The following is an 18,672-nucleotide window of genomic DNA, read 5'->3' as shown; positions in this document are numbered from 1 at the left end:
TGTAAAGAATACTGACCTGGAAATCAGAGATCTGCCTGCTTCTGACTTCCTAGTGCAAGTATTAAAGGTTTGCACCCCCACCACCAACAGCAAATGATTAGTTGGTTATGTTTTGAGTAACAGCTCCCCTTACACATTGAAACAGGTGATCTTATAGATGGTAGCCAAAGATCTTGAATTGTGTTTTGGTTTTTATGTCATGGTGTTTTTTATTTGTTTTTTTTGTTTTGTTTTGTTTTGTTTTTTCGAGACAGGGTTACTCTGTGGTTTTGGAGCCTGTCCTGTAATTGTTATTCTTTTTTAAAAAATGCTGCAAGATCCCCCGCGGCAGTAGGCAGCAGAAATGCTGTAGGTCCCAAATGGTGGTGGCGGGCAATGTGGCGGCAGACAGCAGGCCCTGGGAGCAGCCAGTCCCAAGCAGAGGCGGCTGCTGGTCTCAGAGCAGTGGTGGCGGGCCATGTGGCAGCAGACAGTGGGCCCCACGCAGAGATGGCTGCTAGTCTCAGAGCATTGGTGGCTGGCCATGTGGCAGCAGGCAGTGGGCCCCAGGAAGAGATGGCTGCTGGTCCCTGAGCAATGGCTGGTTCCAGGCAGGGAGACACATGGCGGGCGGGCAGGCAGAAGGCAGAAACATGGATAGACACGACATGCAGGATGAGGTTGAATATTTATTCAGGGGGTTATGGAGGAGGAAGGGTGAAGGGGAGGAAAGAGAGAGATGGAGAGAGAGACAGAGAGAAGAGGAGAAAGAGACAGAGAAGGGGGGAAGCAGAGAAGTGGGGAGAGAGGCAGAAGCAAAGCTGCCTCTCTGAGAGGAAATGGAAAAGGAGCAAGCTCAGGCGGGAAGCTGAAGATCAGCCTGCCTCAGCGGATGGGGAAGGGAATGGGTGTGGCTTGTCTCTTAAAGGGTCCAAAACCATAACATTCCCAGGTCTTCCTTATAATAAAAAGCACGCACATCAAGGAAGCAGAAAAGGAAGGGCCCAAGATGGCGACTGGTAGGTCAGAGGTAATGGGAGTGGGCGTGGCTTGTACCTTAAAGCGACAGGAAAGCACAACAGTAACTAGCTCTTGTAGACCAGACTGGTCTCGAACTCACAGAGATCCGCCTGCCTCTGCCTCCCAAGTGCTGGGATTAAAGGCGTGAGCCACCACCACCTGGCTATTTGTTTTTTTTTTTTTTTTTGGTTTCTCTGTAGTTTTGGAGCCTGTCTTGGAACTAGCACTTGTAGACCAGGCTATCTCTAACTCACAGACGTCTGCCTGTCTCTGCCTTCCGAGTGCTGGGATGAAAGACAGGGTAGTAGGGTCTTGGTTCTTCGATTTTTTTTTTTTTTTTGAAACTGGGTCTCACTCTCTAGCCTAGACTTGCCTCTAACTCTCAAGTCTACTGCCACAGCATCAAGACTGTTGGGATTCTTGACAACACCTCCTGCTAGTACATTCCATAAAGTCTGCTGCAGTGTCCACGAGCCCAGACCCTGCAGTTTCTTCACTTATTGGTAGAACAGGACGGTGTCTACAAATGTAAACACTTATCCAACATCCATTCTTTTCTTATTCAATATCACAGGTGGAGTGGTTAATGCTGACTGTCAACTTGGCCAGATGTGAAACAAGATATACGATGTGGGAGGGAGAGAAAGGGAAAGGAAGAGGAAGTGGAAAGAAAGAAGGAAGAAAGGAAGGAGAGACGAAGGAAGGAAAACATGTCAGGTTAGCAGGCTAGGTGGTACCAGCTTGTAGTACTAGCTACTTGAAGCCTAGGATAGGAGGGCTGCAAATTTCTTGGGCTACAAAGTTCAAATCATCCAAGGAAACCTAAAGAGAGCCTGTCTCCTGATCATTTTTTATTAAGCTACAAAGAGGGTGTTGCCCCTGGGACTGAGTTACAGACGATTGCCAGCTGCCACGTGGGTGCTCCAAGCAAACCTGGGTCCTTCTGCAGGAGCAGCTCGTGCTTTTAACCATTTCTACAGCCACAGCTTCCCTTTTCAACTACTACCTTCCAGTCCCAGGGATGACTGACCATGCTCCTGAACACCCACCCAGCACATCCTCATGGGGTCCTGGATGGTTCAAGGAACTGTTTGTACAAACGTGCCTTCCCGAAATGGCAGAAGTTAGGGATGCAGTGAAATCTGAAGCTCATTCATGACCTACTTCACAAGCATCGGAGCTGACAAGAGACCACATCAGCCTGGGGCTTGGGGGTCTGCTAAACTCACTGATCTCTGCTTCGGTTCATCCTTTGTCCCTGTTCATAATGCTTTCCCGACTGTCCCTCACCACGCTCCGTATCTCTCATTACCCATGAGCACAAAACAGCCTTTGACCCATAGAGAATTACAGCGGCTGGTGCTTATTCCTACAAGCCCTGGCCATAGTGCAGGTGTGAGACCCCCTTTCTTCAGTGTCCCCATTCCTTTCCTGTGTCTATCCCTTTATCTCAGATATACTTCCTGTGGAGGAAAACACAACCTAGCCTCTCTCTATCCTGCTTGCCTGGTTTTCTAGCATAGTAGTGCTGGACTCATCCCCTACCTTAGTTCAGCCCTCAGCTTCCTGAGTCGATGTCTTGAGACTTCGATTCAGGGAGAGTGAAAACAAGACTGTGCATCTGGAAAGATCCATTCTCAGCAGGAGAGGCTGATGCCTGTGTGACACAGGGCATTTCCTGTGCTGCATCAGGGTCTAGAAAACAGAGAAGAGCGGGGTGATGGTGGCGCACGCCTTTAATCCCAGCACTCGGGAGGCAGAGGCAGGTGGATCTCTGTGAGTTCGAGACCAGTCTGGTCTACAGAGCTAGTTCCAGGACAGGCTCCAAAGCCACAGAGAAACCCTGTCTCAAAAAAAAAAAAAAAAAAAAAAACAGAGAAGAAAAGACTGTGGCTTCACTTTTCAGTTATTTGGTTTTTGAGATGGGAAACACCAAAACAAACAAAGAAAGAATGAACGACAACATTAGTTAAAGACACTTGTTCTTGCAGAGGACCCAGGTTTGATCCCAGCACCCACAAACTTTAATGTCCAGTTCCAGGGAACCCAACACCCTCTTCTGACCTCAGAGGGCACCAGACCTCAGTTCCTATGGAAGAGCAACCAAGAGTTCTTAGTGAATTGACCATCTCTCCAGCCCCACCCCACTTTGTTTTTGTTTATTTGTTTTCGAGACAGGATCTTATTATGTCCTGTCCTGGAACTAACTTTGTAGACCCGGCTGGCCTCTAGCTAACAGAGATCCTCCTGCTTCTGGCTCTGGAATACTGGTTTAAAAGGCATACACCACTATGCCTTTTCAAACAAATAAAAATACAATCAAAAAACAAAGGAAACACAATAATAAAGTGATCTAGAGATTTTCTGCTTTTTAGATTACCGGGTACTCTTTCAAAGGACCTGGGTCAATTCACAGTATCCATATGATGGCTCATGACTCTCTATGTCTCCAGTTGCTGACCCTCTTCTGACCTCTATGGGGCATCTGGAATGCTTGTGGAACACAAAAATATATGTAGGCAAAATACACATTATTTTTAATATTTTTTTTAGACAAGTTATCTATGTAGCTTTGGCTGTCCTGGAACTTGCTCTGTATACTAGCCTGGTCTCAAACTCACAGAGTTCAGCCCACTTCTGTCTCCTGAGTGCTGTGATTTGTTGGAGGAGGCCACTAGTTAATTCCCGGCCGCTTAGCCCTGAAATAATCACACAGAAACTGTATTATTTAAATCACTGCTTGGCTCATTGTTTCTAGCTTCTTATTGGCTAATTCTTACATATTAATTTAACCCATTTCCATTAATCTGTATCACCACGTGATTGTGGCTCAATGGCTAAGGTTCTGGTGTCCCTCCCTGGAGGGGCTACATGGCTTCTCTCTGACTACTCCTTTGTCCTCCCAGCATTCAGTTTAGTGTTCCTTGCCTCCCTAACTTCTGCCCTGCTATAGGTCCAAAGCAGTTTCTTTATTATCCAGTGATGTTCACAGCATACAGAGGGGAATCCCACATCAGGGATTAAAGGTGTTCCCCATCACTGCATGGCAGTTTTTTTAAAGAAATTATTTATTTATTTATTTATTTATTTATTTATTTATTATGTACACAATATTCTGTGTGTATGCCTGAAGGCCAGAAGAGGGCGGCAGACCTCTTTACAGATGGTTGTGAGCCACCATGTGGTTGCTGGGAATTGAACTCAGGACCTTTGGAAAAGCAGGCAATGCTCTTAACCTCTGAGTCATCTCTCAAGCCCCCGGCAGTTTTGTTTTTTAAAAAGTAATAAAAAAAAAGAGAAGAGCCCACAATATTTTTTAAAGAATATTTTAAGTGGACATAAACAAAAGAACAACTCAGTAGTTCATACTATTCGTACCAGCTACTTGGAAGTTAAAATAGGAAATCCAAGGCCACCATGGCTACATAATGAGACCCTGTCTCAAAAACTACACAAAAAATAATAAATTGATATGAACCCAGGCATGGTGGCACCCACTGATAAGCCCAGCACTCAGAAGGGTGACACAGGGGGATCTAGGGTTTGAGTCTAGCTTGACTTACATGACCAGTTCTAGGCCAGCCTGGGCAGCAAAGGAAGGCTCTATCTCAAACAAAACAACAAATTCAAAGGTAGAAAGGATGGATTTTTGAAATAATGACCAAGATGCACTTGGAGTCAGCCCAGAATCCTCAGTCTGCACATTTGAAGATAGAGAAGTCATATTCATATTTTCTGCTTTGAATAGGAGCTCAGTCAGCACTGTCCACCTCTGCTAAGTACCTCACTTTCATCAGACCACCCCATCTTGATCAGCCTAGTCAGGGTTTCAGGGGACTTTAGATCTGAGACAGCACAGTGTCCTTAACTACTGAGCCATCCCTCCAGCTCCACGTTATAGAAACTTCAAAATGAAAAGGGAGCGGAGCCATGATGGGAGCACAGGTCCTTGATCTGAGTAGCTGGGAGCAGAAGCTGTTTTTTGCGCTCTCTCTTGCAAATAAAAACAGTGCCCTGGTGATGTCATCTCCAGAGTTCATTCCCGGAGAGGGAATGATCAGAGAGTTGTTGGCCCAAAAGCTCCTAAGCTTAAAGCTTAGGAAAAGCCAAGAGCAGAAATCCCCTCTGCATGTCAAACATGTTCAACATCTTGATTCTGAAACCAGGTGTTTCCCACTAAAGTGTCATGGAATACCAAGGATCGAGCTAGGTGTAGGGGTCCACACTTTTCATCGCAGCACTGGGGATGCAGAGGCAGGGGAATATCTCATTATGGAGGGCCAGTCTAGTCTACATAAACCAAAGAAAGCCGTCTTACAAACCACAATACCAGAGAATTTAGACAACAATGAGGATACTAAGAGAGACATACATAGATCTAATCTACATGGGAAGTAGAAAAAGACAAGATCTCCTGAGTAAATTGGGAGCATGGGGATCTTGGAGGAGGGTTGGAAGGGAGGGGAGAGGCAGGGAGGGGAGCAGAGAAAAATGTAGAGCTCAATAAAAATCAATAAAAATACCAAACACCAACATAAAGAAATAAAATTATGATGCCTGGTGTAGTGTCAGACACATTTGATACCAGCTCTCAGGACGCAGAGGCAGGAGGATCTCTGCCAATTCCGGGACAGTTTGGTTTACAATGACAGTTCCAGGGCATTCAGAAATACATAAAGATACCTTATTTCAAAATATATAAATAAACAAATATGAAGGAGAAAATGAAGAAAATTGTGGAAAATGGAGTGTGGTTGCTGACGACGGCAGTTCTTTCTTTCTTTCTTTTTTTTTTTTTTATGAGACAGGATTTGTTTATGTAACGCAGGGTGAAACTAGGTTTCCGTAGACCAGAGTGGTCTTGAACTGAGAGATCCGCCGGCCTCTGCCTGGCACGTGCTGGGATTAAAGGTGTGCGCCACCACAACCCAATTCACGTTCTGTTGTTGTTTTTTTGTTTGTTTGTTTGTTTGTTTAATCAGTTTTGTTACCGGTGTTTTTTGTTTGATTGTTTGTTTTGTTTTCAGACTGGGTGCCATCTCGGCAGTCCTGGCTCTTGAGGAACTCCAACTGTGAACCAGACTGGCCTTGAACTCATAGAGATCCTTCAGCCTCTGCCATCTGACAGCTGCAATTAAAGACACAACACCACACATACCTTAGACTTGGATTTTTAAATTTATTAGTAAACGAGGTTTTGTGAGTTATACAGAGATAAAGATGGGATGTTGCTGGATGGAGATTCCATGCCTAGCACACCTGAAGCACTGGGCTTTAGCCTCAGGCTTCATGAAGAAAAATGGACGTAATATATTTCATTATGAGATATGCATACAAATGACTACTCTGTGCTGCATACGCATTCACAAGTGTATCCTATGAACACAGAGGAAACAACAGTACAATGAAGGCCCCTAAGTCTGCCCAAATACTGTCTCCCGGGGATACTGTCTCCAAAGCTGCATTTGCCAGTCCCACTTCCTGATTTAATGGCCAAGAGACATTCAAGATTGAATTAAGGGTTGAACATCCACCAGGAATAAAAGACAGATTTACCACCTAAAAACCACTCGGCGGGTCCCCAGGTGTAGTGGTACACATCAATAATATTATGAACTCCCCAGGCAAGGCAGGAGGCTTATGGGGGCCCCTGGCTATGGAACTGACTTTGTCTCCTAAAGAATGGGACATGGGATGGGATGAGAATATAGTTCAGTGGTAGAGCGCTTGGAGAGCATGCAGAAGGCCCTAGTTCAATCCCTGATACCAACAACAACAAACTGGACTTGAGCAGAGCAGTGGTGGTGCACGCCTTTAATCTCAGCACTTGGGAGGCTGAGGCAGGTGGATCTCTGTGAGGCCAGTCTGGTTTACAGATAAAGTTCCAATTTGACACCCAGCTTCTATAAAAACGTGGGGTGAAAAAGCATGGCTCCTAAAATCTAGGTTGCCAGCTGTGGTGTTTCTGCTCTGTTAGCCAGCACTGGACAGGCTGAAACTCATCTCTCAGGGCCAGCCTGGTCTACATAGCAAGTCCCACACCAACCTGGATTGCTCATACCAAAGCCTTGTGTCAGTAACACAAATAAAGAGAAAAACCGCAATGGCACTGGTAAAGCCTTGCTAATGTTTTCTGTGGACAGGATCAGGCTGTCCTCCTTAGGCTGCCTCACTGTGGAGTATCTTTGTTGTTTTGAAGTAGCCAAAGAATTTTGCAGGAATGATGTCAGGTATATATCAATCATTTTTTTTTTTTGATTTTTCGAGACAGGGTTTCTCCGTAGCTTTTGGTTCCTGTCCTGGAACTAGCTCTTGTAGACCAGGCTGGCCTCGAACTCACAGAGATCCGCCTGCCTCTGCCTCCCGAGTGCTGGGATTAAAGGCGTGCGCCACCACCGCCCGGCTATATCAATCATTTTTGAGACTGGGTCTCATGTAGCCCAGGTTGGACTGTTAGTATGTACTTTGGTTGGTGCTGTATTCTCTTCGCTCTATGTAACAAAGTACTCTGTCACTGTGCCTGCAGGTTTTTCCTTTTCTTTTTTTTCCTGCTTTTTTCAAGACAGGGTTTCTTTGTGTAAGAGTCCTGTCTGTCCAGGACCTTGCTTTGTAGACCAGGCTGGCCTTAAACTCACTGAGATCTGCCTGCCTCCACCTGGATTAAAGACAGGCACCACCACTGCTTGGCTGCCTTTTCTTTTGTTTGCTTCTTTTTATTTTTTAACTTTTATTATTTATTTATTGTTTGTTTGTTTGTTTGATTTTTCGAGACAGGGTTTTGCTGTAGTTTGGGAGACTGTTCTGGAACTAGCTTTATTTAGTTAGAACAGGTTGGTGTCAAAGTTGCAGAAACCCCCAGTCTGGGGCTCTGATGTTAAGAAGGTGTTCTGCCAGCCAGGCATTGGTGGCACATGCCTTTAATCCCAGCACCTGCGAGGCAGAGGCAGGCAGATATTTGTGAGTTCAAGGCCAGCCTGGTTTATAAGAGTTCACAGGACAGGCTCCAAGCTTCAGAGAAACCCTGTCACAAACAAACAAACAAGAAGGTGTTCTTTCTTGGAGCCTGTCCTGGAACTTTTCCTGGAACCAGCTCTTGTAGACCAGGCTGGTCTCGAATTCACAGAGATCCGCCTGTCTGCCTCCCAACTGCTGGGATTAAAGGCGTGAGCCCCCCCACCGGCTTTAACAAGAAGGTGTTCTGCCACAGCTGGCTATAGTGCAAACTTTTTTGGGAAAAACCAAATTCAGATGAAGTGGGTGGAGACTGAAACAGCCAATCAGGTGGCAATTGGTAGTTCGTTCTGGCCTTGCTTAAGGGGCGTGGAATAGAACGTTCTGTGTAAATTTATGCATCCCATGGAGTGCCCGAGGCTGGGGGGCTGGTCATCCCGAGTTTGAAATTAGCCTAGACTATATACTGAGTTTCCAGCCAGCCAGGTCCACAAAGGAACCGAAGAAGACAGTCTTGGAGACAGGAGCCACTTCTTGGCCCTACTGCGGATCTCTCTCTTCTGTCCAACTCTGGTAAGTCACTTTAGCCCGGCAGTGGCAGTCGTGCCTTTAATCCCAGAACTCGGGAGGCAGAGAAATCTTTGTGAGTTCAAGGACAGCCTGGTACGATGGTACACAGCTAGTTCCAGGACAGCTAAGGCAGTCACAGAAAAAAAATGCTGTCTCGAAACCCAAAAAACCAGAAAATAAAAAGAACTTAGTGGTAGCAGACGAGGATTTCACCTATTTGCTGAGGCCGAGGCAGCAGGATCATTTGATCCCGAATCATTCCCTATTAATCTAGATGCACACTGGAGACTTGCCTATCCAAACACATGTAATTCTCGGGAGTGCTAGGATTAAATGCTCGTTATTGAACCTATTTAACTGAGGCATGAATTGAACTTCTGATTCCCTAGCTTGCACATCCGAATTGCTATATCCCGTGTATGTTGAGCCTTAGGCATTTGCTCGATCAACCAAGCTGCTTCTGCAATCAAAAATCGCTTGGTTTGAACTTTGGCTTCTTAGACTAACAACCATTACCATTTTAGTGCTAAGATCCTCACTAGACAGGGCTTTTTGGTGCAGGTTCCCTCCTAGACTCGTAGACGGATGGAGAGGGGCTGGGTCTTCAAACCGTCATCTGAACCTGGGCCTCTGGCCCCTCCTAGGTCTGTGTAATTCTCTCTGAGCCTGATCAGTGCCTTTAATCCTAGCCTGCAGATGGAGGTGGAAGCATCACCAGGTGGGGTCTTTGTATCCAAGACTCTCCTAGAACAAATAGGAATCCTCCTGCCTCAACCTTTCAGATGCTGGCATTACAGGTGTGATCTATAGATCAAGCCTGGCTTGTAGCCCTTATTTTGTTTGTTTAATTCATATGCTTACATATTTGTGTGCATTTTTTTTTTTGGTTTTTCGAGACAGGGTTTCTCTGTGGTTTTGGAGCCTGTCCTGGAACTAGCTCTTGTAGACCAGGCTGTTCTCGAACTCACAGAGATCCTCCTGCCTCTGCCTCCCAAGTGCTGGGATTAAAGGCGTGCGCCACCACCGCCCGGCTCAAATGTTTATTTTAATAAATGAAAAGTAAATACTGCCCGGCGATAGTGGCTCATGCCTTTAATCCCAGCACTCGGGAGACGGAGGCAGGCAGATCTCTGTGAGTTCGAGACCAGCCTGGTCTACAGAGCTAGTTCCAGGACAGGCTCCAAAGCCACAGAGAAACCCTGTCTCAAAAAAACAAACAAACAAAAAAAAAACGTAAATATTTAATTGAGAGCTTGATGATGTTGGCCACTAGTAAAATTGCCCCGTCTGCCAGGGCTGTTCCACAGAGATACTCTGTGTCAAAGAAGTTATAAATAAATAAATGGAAAAAATAAGATTCAATTGAGAATTTGGTGATGTAGCTTACTAGTAAAAATGCCCTAACATATTAGACACTCAGGTTCAGTGCTCAGCACCATAAAAATAATGTAAATCTACTTGCTAAGATATTTTAATACAAATTTAGTTTAGTTACTCAACAAATACAAATTTAGTTTAATATAAATTTAGTTTAGTTAGGCAGTGGTGGTGCATGCCTCTAATCTCCTAATCTCTTCACCCCAGAGGCAGGGATCTTTGGGAGTTCTAGGCCAGCCTGGTCTACAAGAGTTTGTACCCAGAGAGCTAGGGCTGTTATACAGAAAAACTCTGTCTCCAAAAACCAAAAAGAAGGCCGGGCGTTGGTTGCGCACGCCTTTAATCCCAGCACTCGGGAGGCAGAGGCAGGCGGATCTCTGAGTTCGAGACCAGCCTGGTCTACAGAGCTAGTTCCAGGACAGGCTCCAAAAAGCCACAGAGAAACCCTGTCTCAAAAAAACCAAACAACAAAACAAAAACCAAAAAGAAAAAGAAATAATTTAGTTGTGCATGCCTATCATTGTAGTCCTTAAAGGCTGAGGTAATAGGATTAGCATTTCACATGTAATACTGACGTTTACAACAACAGAATTTACCACAGGTAGCACTTGGGATGCAGAGGCAGGTGGGGCTCTATGCTTTCTGGCCAAACTTGTCTACTAGCGCTAGTTTCAGGACAGGCTCCAAAGCAAAAAAAAAACCTTGTATTGAAAAAAAACCAAAAATATATATATACATATATTAATAGATTGGATCAAAATATTTCCTAAATCTCAGAGGGAGTTGGATACCTGAGTTCCATTCCCCTATGCCACATCTTAAAAAAGTTTTCTGGTCAGTGAGGGGCCCTATTCCCGGCACTCAGGAGGCAGAAACGGGTGGATCTCTACAGAGTGAGATCCAGGACAGGAAGGACTGGTTCACAGAGAAACCCTGTCTCAATAAACAAAACAAAATAAAAAATGTTGCTGGCCAGGCTTGGTGGTGCACACCTTTAATCTCAGCACTCAGGCAGAGTGCCAGGTAGGCCACAGTGAATCGGAGGCCAGCCTGGTAAGATTTTGTTTTAAAAGAAGACGTTCGTTTTATGTGTGAGTGTTTTGCCTGCATGCGTGTGTTTATATGCAGCACATGCGTGTTTGGTGCTCTGAGGTAGGCATCAGAGCTTCATAACTGGAATTATGGATGGTGTGAGGCACCAGGTGGGTACTGGGAAACTGAGCCCAGACCGACCGTCTAGAAGGACAACATGGTCTCTTCACCACTGAGCCAGCTATCCAGCCTAAATAGTGAGTTGAGGCCAGCCAAGGCTGCATAGGAAGACCTTGTCTCAACACAGAAGCCAAGATTCTGATGCTGACACGGAACTTCCAGTGTGGATGTGGTGGTTGCATTTTAGAATGCTCATGTCATTGCAGTAAGGAGTTCTCAGCCTGCAGCATTGTTTGCCAGCAGACCCCAGGGTGTCTGAGCCTAGGCACCAGGGAAGGTGAACGTTCCCAAACCAGGGTATGGATTTATAAAGCTTTCTGTTTAGGGTTAGAGATAAGGAAGATTTTTTTTTTTTGAGACTGGGTTTCACTGTATAGCTTTGAAACCAGTCCTAGAAGTCTGTCTGTAGACCAGGCTGGCTTCGAACTAACGGAGATCCACCTGCCTCTGCCTCCCAAGGGCTTGGATTAATGATGTGCACCACCACTGCCCAGCCCTGGCTGATATTTCTTGTTTAAGTCTAGATTTGAAGTAAACTGAGCCAACATCCAATTGTCTATGTAGCCGGGGCTGGCCTCAAACCCTTGAATATTCTGCCTTCCAATTGATGAGATTATAGGCCTCTCTCAGCTCTCAGCTCTTACCACGCCTTCCCTCTAAGTTATTGCTACCCCCTCTTCCCTGCCTCCTGAGTGCAGGGACGGCACCTGCATGCCAGCACTCCTGGCCCTATGGGGTATTGAAGGACACACATTTCCCCGAAGCTCGAGTGTAGCTTCTAGGATGTGCAGGACTCACTTCTCACTGGACATGAAATGCAGCACACAAACTGGAAATGGGTGGTCATGAGATGAGCTGTGGCCGTGGAAGCTTGAGAGACCATTCTCTTGGGACCAGCAGGAAGTTTGAAGGGTTTGTGGTCCATTGGAGCATTGAGTGGAGTGAGTTAAATTGAGGTCTGTGCCATTCTCAGAGCAGTGACTGTCCCAGGGTTAGCTCCCCTCATGGATGAGAATAGTGTCTCAGCACCTTTTCATAGAATGGGCTTCATTCTTTTTTATTTTTTGGGGGGTATTTCGAGACAGGGTTTCTCTCTAGCTTTGTAGCTTGTCTTGGAACTGGCTCTGTAGACCACAAACTCAGAGATCTGCCTGCCTCTGTCTCCTGAGTGATGGGTTAAAGGAGGTGTGCCACCACTGCCTGACTGAAAGAGTATCTTTCTAAATGTTGCTCCAGGAACCTTCTTACTGAAGATTCATCAGGATGAGCTTCAAGTCCCCACTCACACTCCAGGACCTGGCGGAGAACAGCCTCCTGAGGAGCAAGACTGTGGCAATCTCTAATCTGGACAATATACCCTCAGTTTTTTTCCCATCACTGTTCAAAAAGGCCTGCAGAAAGGAAAAGACTAGCATTGTGAGGGCAATGGTGCAGGCCTGGCCCTTCCCCTGCCTCCCACTAGGAGCCATGATCAACAGAAATGATTCCTACAGGAGAATCTTAGAGATTATCCTGTTTGGACTTGATAGCGTGCTTTGCCAGAAGGTTCCTCACAGGTGAGTAGATCTGGATGCCCTGAAGGAAGGCCTTGGGAATTAAAAAGCAGAGACAGCTGGGGACAGGTAGAATCAGGGTAAGAGAATGGACTTATAGTGGGGTGGAGATTTAAGGGGACCAAATTTGAGAACTCCAGAGGCTTTGGCCATTGCTGAGCCCTCTGGGAAAGGGCTGTGGCTTATGCAAGACTCATGAATGAGCAGAGACTGAAAGACCCAGTCACTGTGCATCCAGGCACTAGAGTGGGACTGGCTGGACTTAAGGAAAAGAGAGTGGGAATAGAGCAGTAGTTAAAGCCTCCATGCTGATGCTCTTCCCTGCTCTATCTACCCCAGGAGGTGCAGACTGAAGGTGCTGGATCTTCGGAGAATGCCTTTGAGGATGTGGGACAATTGGCCTGTGTTCAAGGCTCCTGACTGGAGTAAGAAGCAAGCAGCGGTGGGTCTTTCAGAAACGGAGGTGAAGCTGCAGGTGAAGGTGGCTATAGACCTGGTCCTGACGCAATGCCACTTAAAGTCCTTGGAGTCCTTTGTGGTTGAGTGGGTGGCTCAGAGAGAAGGTCTGTGTCTGTGCTGTAACTATCTAGGGATCTGGTCTCTGGCTACTTACTACCACGAAAATGTCTTAAGGAAATTGGACCTGAACTCTGTTCAGGAACTGCATTTGTATAATATGAATGATCTTACCTGCCTACTTAACTTTTCCCCTTACCTGGGTCGTATGAGGTACCTGCGCAGTCTCCTGCTCTCCAGCCTTTGGCCATGGGGCTGTGGCACACCAGTGGAGAAACAGCATGTTGTTACCCAGTTCACCTTGCAGTTTGTCAAACTGAAGCACCTCCAGGCCTTGCATCTGGAAAATGTCTTCTTCCTAGAGGATCACCTAGACCAGCTTTTCTGGTAAGGAGGGGCGTCAAGCAAATCCTTGTTTCTTAGACATTAGTGACCACCTACTCTCTGTAGCCCTGGTAGATTAACCTTGCCATAGCATGAGAATATCAGAGCATTGTATTGACTCTGCTGTCCTTGAGCGGAGTCTCACGTAGCTACTAATCCAAAGGAGTAGGGCTGAGCTGCGGTTGGTGGTTTAGAAAGAGGTACCATGCTAGGAAGCCTCTCAGGAATGAGATCTAGTAAGAATGGGGTCTGATTTCTTTCTTAGCAAGTGTCTAAGGTGAATGGGAAAAAGGAAAAGGAGGAGGGCCGTGTAGGGGGGACTCTGTACTCAGCTTGCTTCCAGCTCTCCATCTCGGACAGGCTGGGTTTGGAGATGAGTTGTCTGTGGTCCAGATTGGGAACAGGATTGTCCAGTACTCCCCTTAGCCCCCCTCTTGTCTCAGCGCCCTAGGAGTAGCATAGGTGTGGACCACCATACCTGGCTTTGTTTGGATGTCAGAGGGTGAGGATATGGGAAGTGTGATGTCCCAGTTGAGAATTAGGGTCGGGGTGAAGTGCTGTGAAGAGGCAGGTCTGTGAACTCATAGGCAGATCCTGCCTGCCTTGGTCCTCCCTGTGTGGAAGGGAATTGCTGTCTTGGGTTGAGCTGATCCTACCGTGATGGTGAAAGGCCTCAGAACAGATTAGATTGAGCAGACTCTGTCATGGAGCATGGTGGCTACTGGCTTTCCTTGTGTGATTAAAAGGATCTTTGACCACATGCATATTCCCAAATCTGTCTTCTTGTTTTTTTGTAGGTGCCTAAAGACTCCCTTAGAGACCCTGTCGGTGACTAACTGTTTGATCTCAAACTCAGACTGGGCCAACATGGCTGAATTCCCGTGCACAAGCCAGCTAAAACATCTGAGTGTGAAAAGGGTCCAACTGACTCATTTTAGCCTAGAGCCCCTGCAAACTGTGCTGCGAAAATCTGCATCTACTCTGCTATCTCTGGACTTGGAGAACTGCCATTTGTTGGACTGCCAACTCCGTGCCATCCTGTCCTCCCTGAGGTGCTGTACCCAGCTTATGTGGTTTAACTTCTGTGGAAACCATTTTTCGGGGAATTTCTTGAGGGAGTTGAGAGATCATGAGATAACCTTGAGATCAGAAGGGTCAATGGTAGTCTTCATCCCTGGGTGTGATGATCTGTCACTAGAACTTTGAGGTGGTTGTCCAGCCTTGTTTGGAGTGTGTAGAGATAAGGGGAGAGCTTTTAAACAACCATAGAATTGTCTTCGCATTTGGAGGGATGTGTGTTGTGATGTGCGCATGATGTGTTGGGACTTGTTGGGCATATCAAGCACATATTAAGCTTCATGTACATATGAAGATCTCCTGTGGACACCCGGGCAGAAAAGGCAATACAAGTTGTCTGAGAAAATATATCACACATGGTTTTAGACTGGAACCATCAGTTAGTTCTCCCTAGAGGATTAACCTGGTGTCCATCTTTAATCTAATACAGTCCTATGACTTTTGGTTGTCCTGCCTTTACCTTCTTAGTGCTGAGAATAGGCTTGTACCACCAGACCTGGTTATCTGTCTGTTAAAGAATTGTGTGGCTGTGCCTTGCGTTCCTCAGGAAAATAGTAGCATTTAATATCTGCCGTTTGTGGGGTCTGGAGACTTGGCTCATCTGTTTAGAGCACTTGCCATTCTTGCATAGGACCTGGTTTGATTTTCCTCATGCCTCTGATGTGGGATCATCCATAACTCTAGTTATAGAGGATCAGATGACTTCTTCTGGCTTCCGGGGCATGAGACACATGTGGTGCATAAACATACATGCAGGCTAAATCATTATAACCCATAGACCTAAAATCATTTAACAATTGTTTTGTCCTGCTGAGGCTGGATGACTGTCTTGTCTGTGAGTCAACCGCCACCCAGCATTACTGTGACATACATGGTAAATCATGTATTTACACTCCTAAATCCTGTCACTTAAGAGTTTATGAATGGAATAGGGTAAGTAGATGTTAACCCTAGCAGGTTTTTTTCTGGGGAAAAGAAGCCCATAGTTTTTCAATTCCATAGTATGTGTTGACATGTACAACGGTTATGTTGATGTGTTGGGGCGTCCTGAACCACGTTTTAGGAGTTAGTTGTATAGGGACCTAGAATTGATCTTGGTTATCAGTGTCTACCTCGAGAACCAAATCCCTGGCCTGAATATATAGCTTCCTGCTTACCAGGCAAGCAAGCAATGTACATTCTATTACTAAGCTACATCTACAGCCTCCTCTTTAATTTTGTAGTTGTTGGTGTTTGAGATTGTCTCTTTTGGTAGTCCTGTAACCTGGTTTGCAACCAGGCTAGTCTCAGCGGAGAGAAAACCATGGCCTGCCTTTGTCTCTCAGTGCTGGAAGGATCCTGCCCCACCAAGCCTGGCATCTCCTCTTCTTTCACCCTTAGCTCCACGGTAGCCTGCATTTCATTGTCTGCAGTGTAATGTGTGATTAAGCTTGGAACAATTTTTGAATTTTATTAAGTAAGATCATCGTTTTAGTGAATTATAGACAACAAAATTGATGTAGTATGGAGATTTATTGTTATTTAATAAATTCTGATGTGTTCTAAAGACTGTGTGTATCTGTTTCTGAAAAGTATGTTCACTGCACATGAGTGTTTTTCCTGCTTGTCTCTGTATCACGTTCATGTAGTACCTGGGAATCCAGAAGAGGATGTCATTCCCTCAAACTGGAGTTACATGTGGTTGTGAGCTCCTGGGTGGGTGCTGGGAATCAAACTCTGGTCGTCTGCAAGAACACAGGCTCCCTAACCACTGAGCCATCTTGTAGTTGTTAGCCAGGCGCAGTGGTGCACTCTTTTCAAATAAAGGCTGTAACAGGAGTCTCTTCGGCTTTCCTTTGAGAGTGGTCTATAATTTATTTCATTTTCCAGTCAGGCCATGAACTTGCAATCCTCCTGCCTCAGCTTCCTTCCTCCATTAGAGCCAGCCTGTCTCTCTGAGTCCTGCTCTCATTACATTCACTAGTGTTTGAAGGGACTTGTTGGTTCCAGGGTGATGGAGGTGGGTCTTCTATCTGTTGCTTTCATTGGTTAATTAATAAAGAAAACTGCTTTGCCTGATAGGACAGAAAAATTAGATAGGTGGAGTAGACAGTACAGAATGCTGGGAAGAAGTGAAGTGAGACACAGGCTATAGCACTCCTATCCAAGATGGACGCAGGTTAAGGTCTTTTCTGGTAAGCCACCCCCTCATGTTGCTACACAGATTGTTAGAAATGGGTTAATTGCCGGGCAGTGGTGGCACACGCCTTTAATCCCAGCACTCGGGAGGCAGAGGCAGGCAGATCTCTGAGTTCGAGGCCATCCCGGTCTACAGAGAAGCCCTGTCTTGAAAAACCACACACACACACACAAAAGAAATGGGTTAATCAAGATGTGAGAATTAGCCAGTAAGAGGCTAGGGCTAACGGGCCAAGCAGTGTTTAAAAGAATACAATTTGTGTGTTGTTATTTCGGATATAAAGCTAGCCGTGCCGGAGCTGGGTGGCAGGACGCAGCCCGCCACTTCTACTACACCAGGGCAATAGACTCTGGGACTCAGTGTTGCCTGGGGACCATCCCTATGGGGCCAAATCTGAAAAGGTTCCAGGTAGTGGCCACCATGGTGCCAGGGATACATTCCTCACCTTGCTTTCTTCCAAATTGCCACAGCTGGCACTCTGGAGTTTTCAAGGTTTGTATACAATTCACTTCCCTAAGGAGTGATGATGCTCTCTGGGCATGCCTCCCCCCACCCCCGTCCCGTGATTTCATCTTACAAAGGATGTCCACTGAGCTGACAGTTCCTGAAACTTTCCCATACTTTCTGGGGAAACCAAGGTTGTATTCCCTTTCTGTCACAAGGACAGATGGCTCCAGGCTTATGACAATTTTTTTTAAGCCAGCTTCTCTACATAAAATGGTTGACCTGGACCTCCGTATGTAAAGAATGCTGACCTGTAAATCAGAGATCTGCCTGCCTCTGCCTCCTAAGCACTGTGATTAAAGGCGTGTACCACCACCACCTAGCATATGATTTGTCGTTTATGTTTTGAATGAGAGGTCTCCTGCCTTGAAAAAGATGATCTTATACGTGTTAGTCAATGAAAGATCTTGAATTGTGGTTTGGGTTTATGTCATTTTTTGTTTTTTGTTTTCCATACAGGTTTCTCTGTAGTTTTGAAGCTTGTCCTGGAACTAGCTCTTGTAGACCAGGCTGGCCTCGAACTCACAGAGATCACCTTCCTCTGCCTCCTGAGTGCTTGGATTAAAGACATGTTTCACCACCACCCTGCTTTTTTTTGTTTTGTTTTTGTGGGTTTGTTTTTGAGACAGGGTGTCTGTCAATGGTTATCAACTTATGAGTCTTGACCCCCCTGTCAACTCTCTTATATCAAAAATATTTACATTACAATTCATAACAGCAAAATTACAGTTATGAAGTAGCAATGAAAATAAATTTATGGTTGGGGGGGTCGCCACAAATGAGGAACTGTATTAAAGGGTCACAGCATTGGGAAGGTTGAGAACCACTGCTCTAGTTTTGGCTGTCCTGGAACTCACAATGTAACCAGGCTGGCCTCTAACTCACAGATAGCCACCTGATTCTCCCTCCAGATTGCTGGGGTTAAAGGTGTGCACCACCTTAAGAAAATGTCCTGTAGAGGGGAAAAAGGTATGTACCACGATGCCCAGACCCCAGGCATGTAACAGGAGCAAGCGGGCTGCATCCTGCCGCACAGCTAGCTTAACTCCTGAAATAACCACACAGAAATTGTATTAAATTACTGCCTAGCCCATGATATCTAGCCTCATCTTGGCCAACTCTCACATCCTGATCTAACCCATTTCTACCAATCTCTGTATAACACCACGAGGTCGTGCCTTACCGGGAAAGATTCTAACCAACATCAGTCTCTGGAGGGAGCTTCATGGCATCTGCCATTCTGCCCTTCTTCCCAGAATTCTGTTCTGTCTTCCCCGCCTACCTGAGTTCTGCCCTATCAACTAGGCCAAGGCAGTTTCTTTAATAACCAATGAAAGCAACACAAATACA

At 45.9% G+C, this 18,672-nt stretch overlaps 1 protein-coding gene across 1 annotated transcript; it reads left to right on the top strand.

Annotated features, from left to right (window-relative positions):
* Nucleotides 1-12,372: 12,372 nt before the first annotated feature.
* Nucleotides 12,373-14,768, top strand: LOC121447941 (preferentially expressed antigen in melanoma-like protein 1). The gene is made up of 3 exons (XM_041651281.1): nt 12,373-12,665; nt 13,002-13,565; nt 14,360-14,768. The coding sequence occupies exons 1-3, from the start codon at nt 12,373-12,375 to the stop codon at nt 14,766-14,768; spliced, it is 1,266 nt and encodes a 421-aa protein (XP_041507215.1).
* Nucleotides 14,769-18,672: the final 3,904 nt, after the last annotated feature.

The sequence above is a fragment of the Microtus oregoni genome, unplaced genomic scaffold (assembly GCF_018167655.1).
Source record: "Microtus oregoni isolate MIOR12 unplaced genomic scaffold, Mior012 000005F_ref0000423, whole genome shotgun sequence".
Classification (NCBI taxonomy): domain Eukaryota; kingdom Metazoa; phylum Chordata; class Mammalia; order Rodentia; family Cricetidae; genus Microtus; species Microtus oregoni.
Note: the sequence above shows the minus strand (reverse complement) of the source record. Positions and strands in the feature narration are given on the sequence as shown.

Excerpts from the sequence above, each read along its gene's own strand:
- LOC121447941 (XM_041651281.1), top strand. The coding sequence starts at position 12,373 with ATGAGCTTCAAGTCCCCACTCACACTCCAGGACCTGGCGGAGAACAGC. Across the intron at positions 12,666-13,001 it reads TGCCAGAAGGTTCCTCACAG|GAGGTGCAGACTGAAGGTGC; the intron begins GTGAGTAGATCT and ends TATCTACCCCAG. Across the intron at positions 13,566-14,359 it reads CACCTAGACCAGCTTTTCTG|GTGCCTAAAGACTCCCTTAG; the intron begins GTAAGGAGGGGC and ends GTTTTTTTGTAG.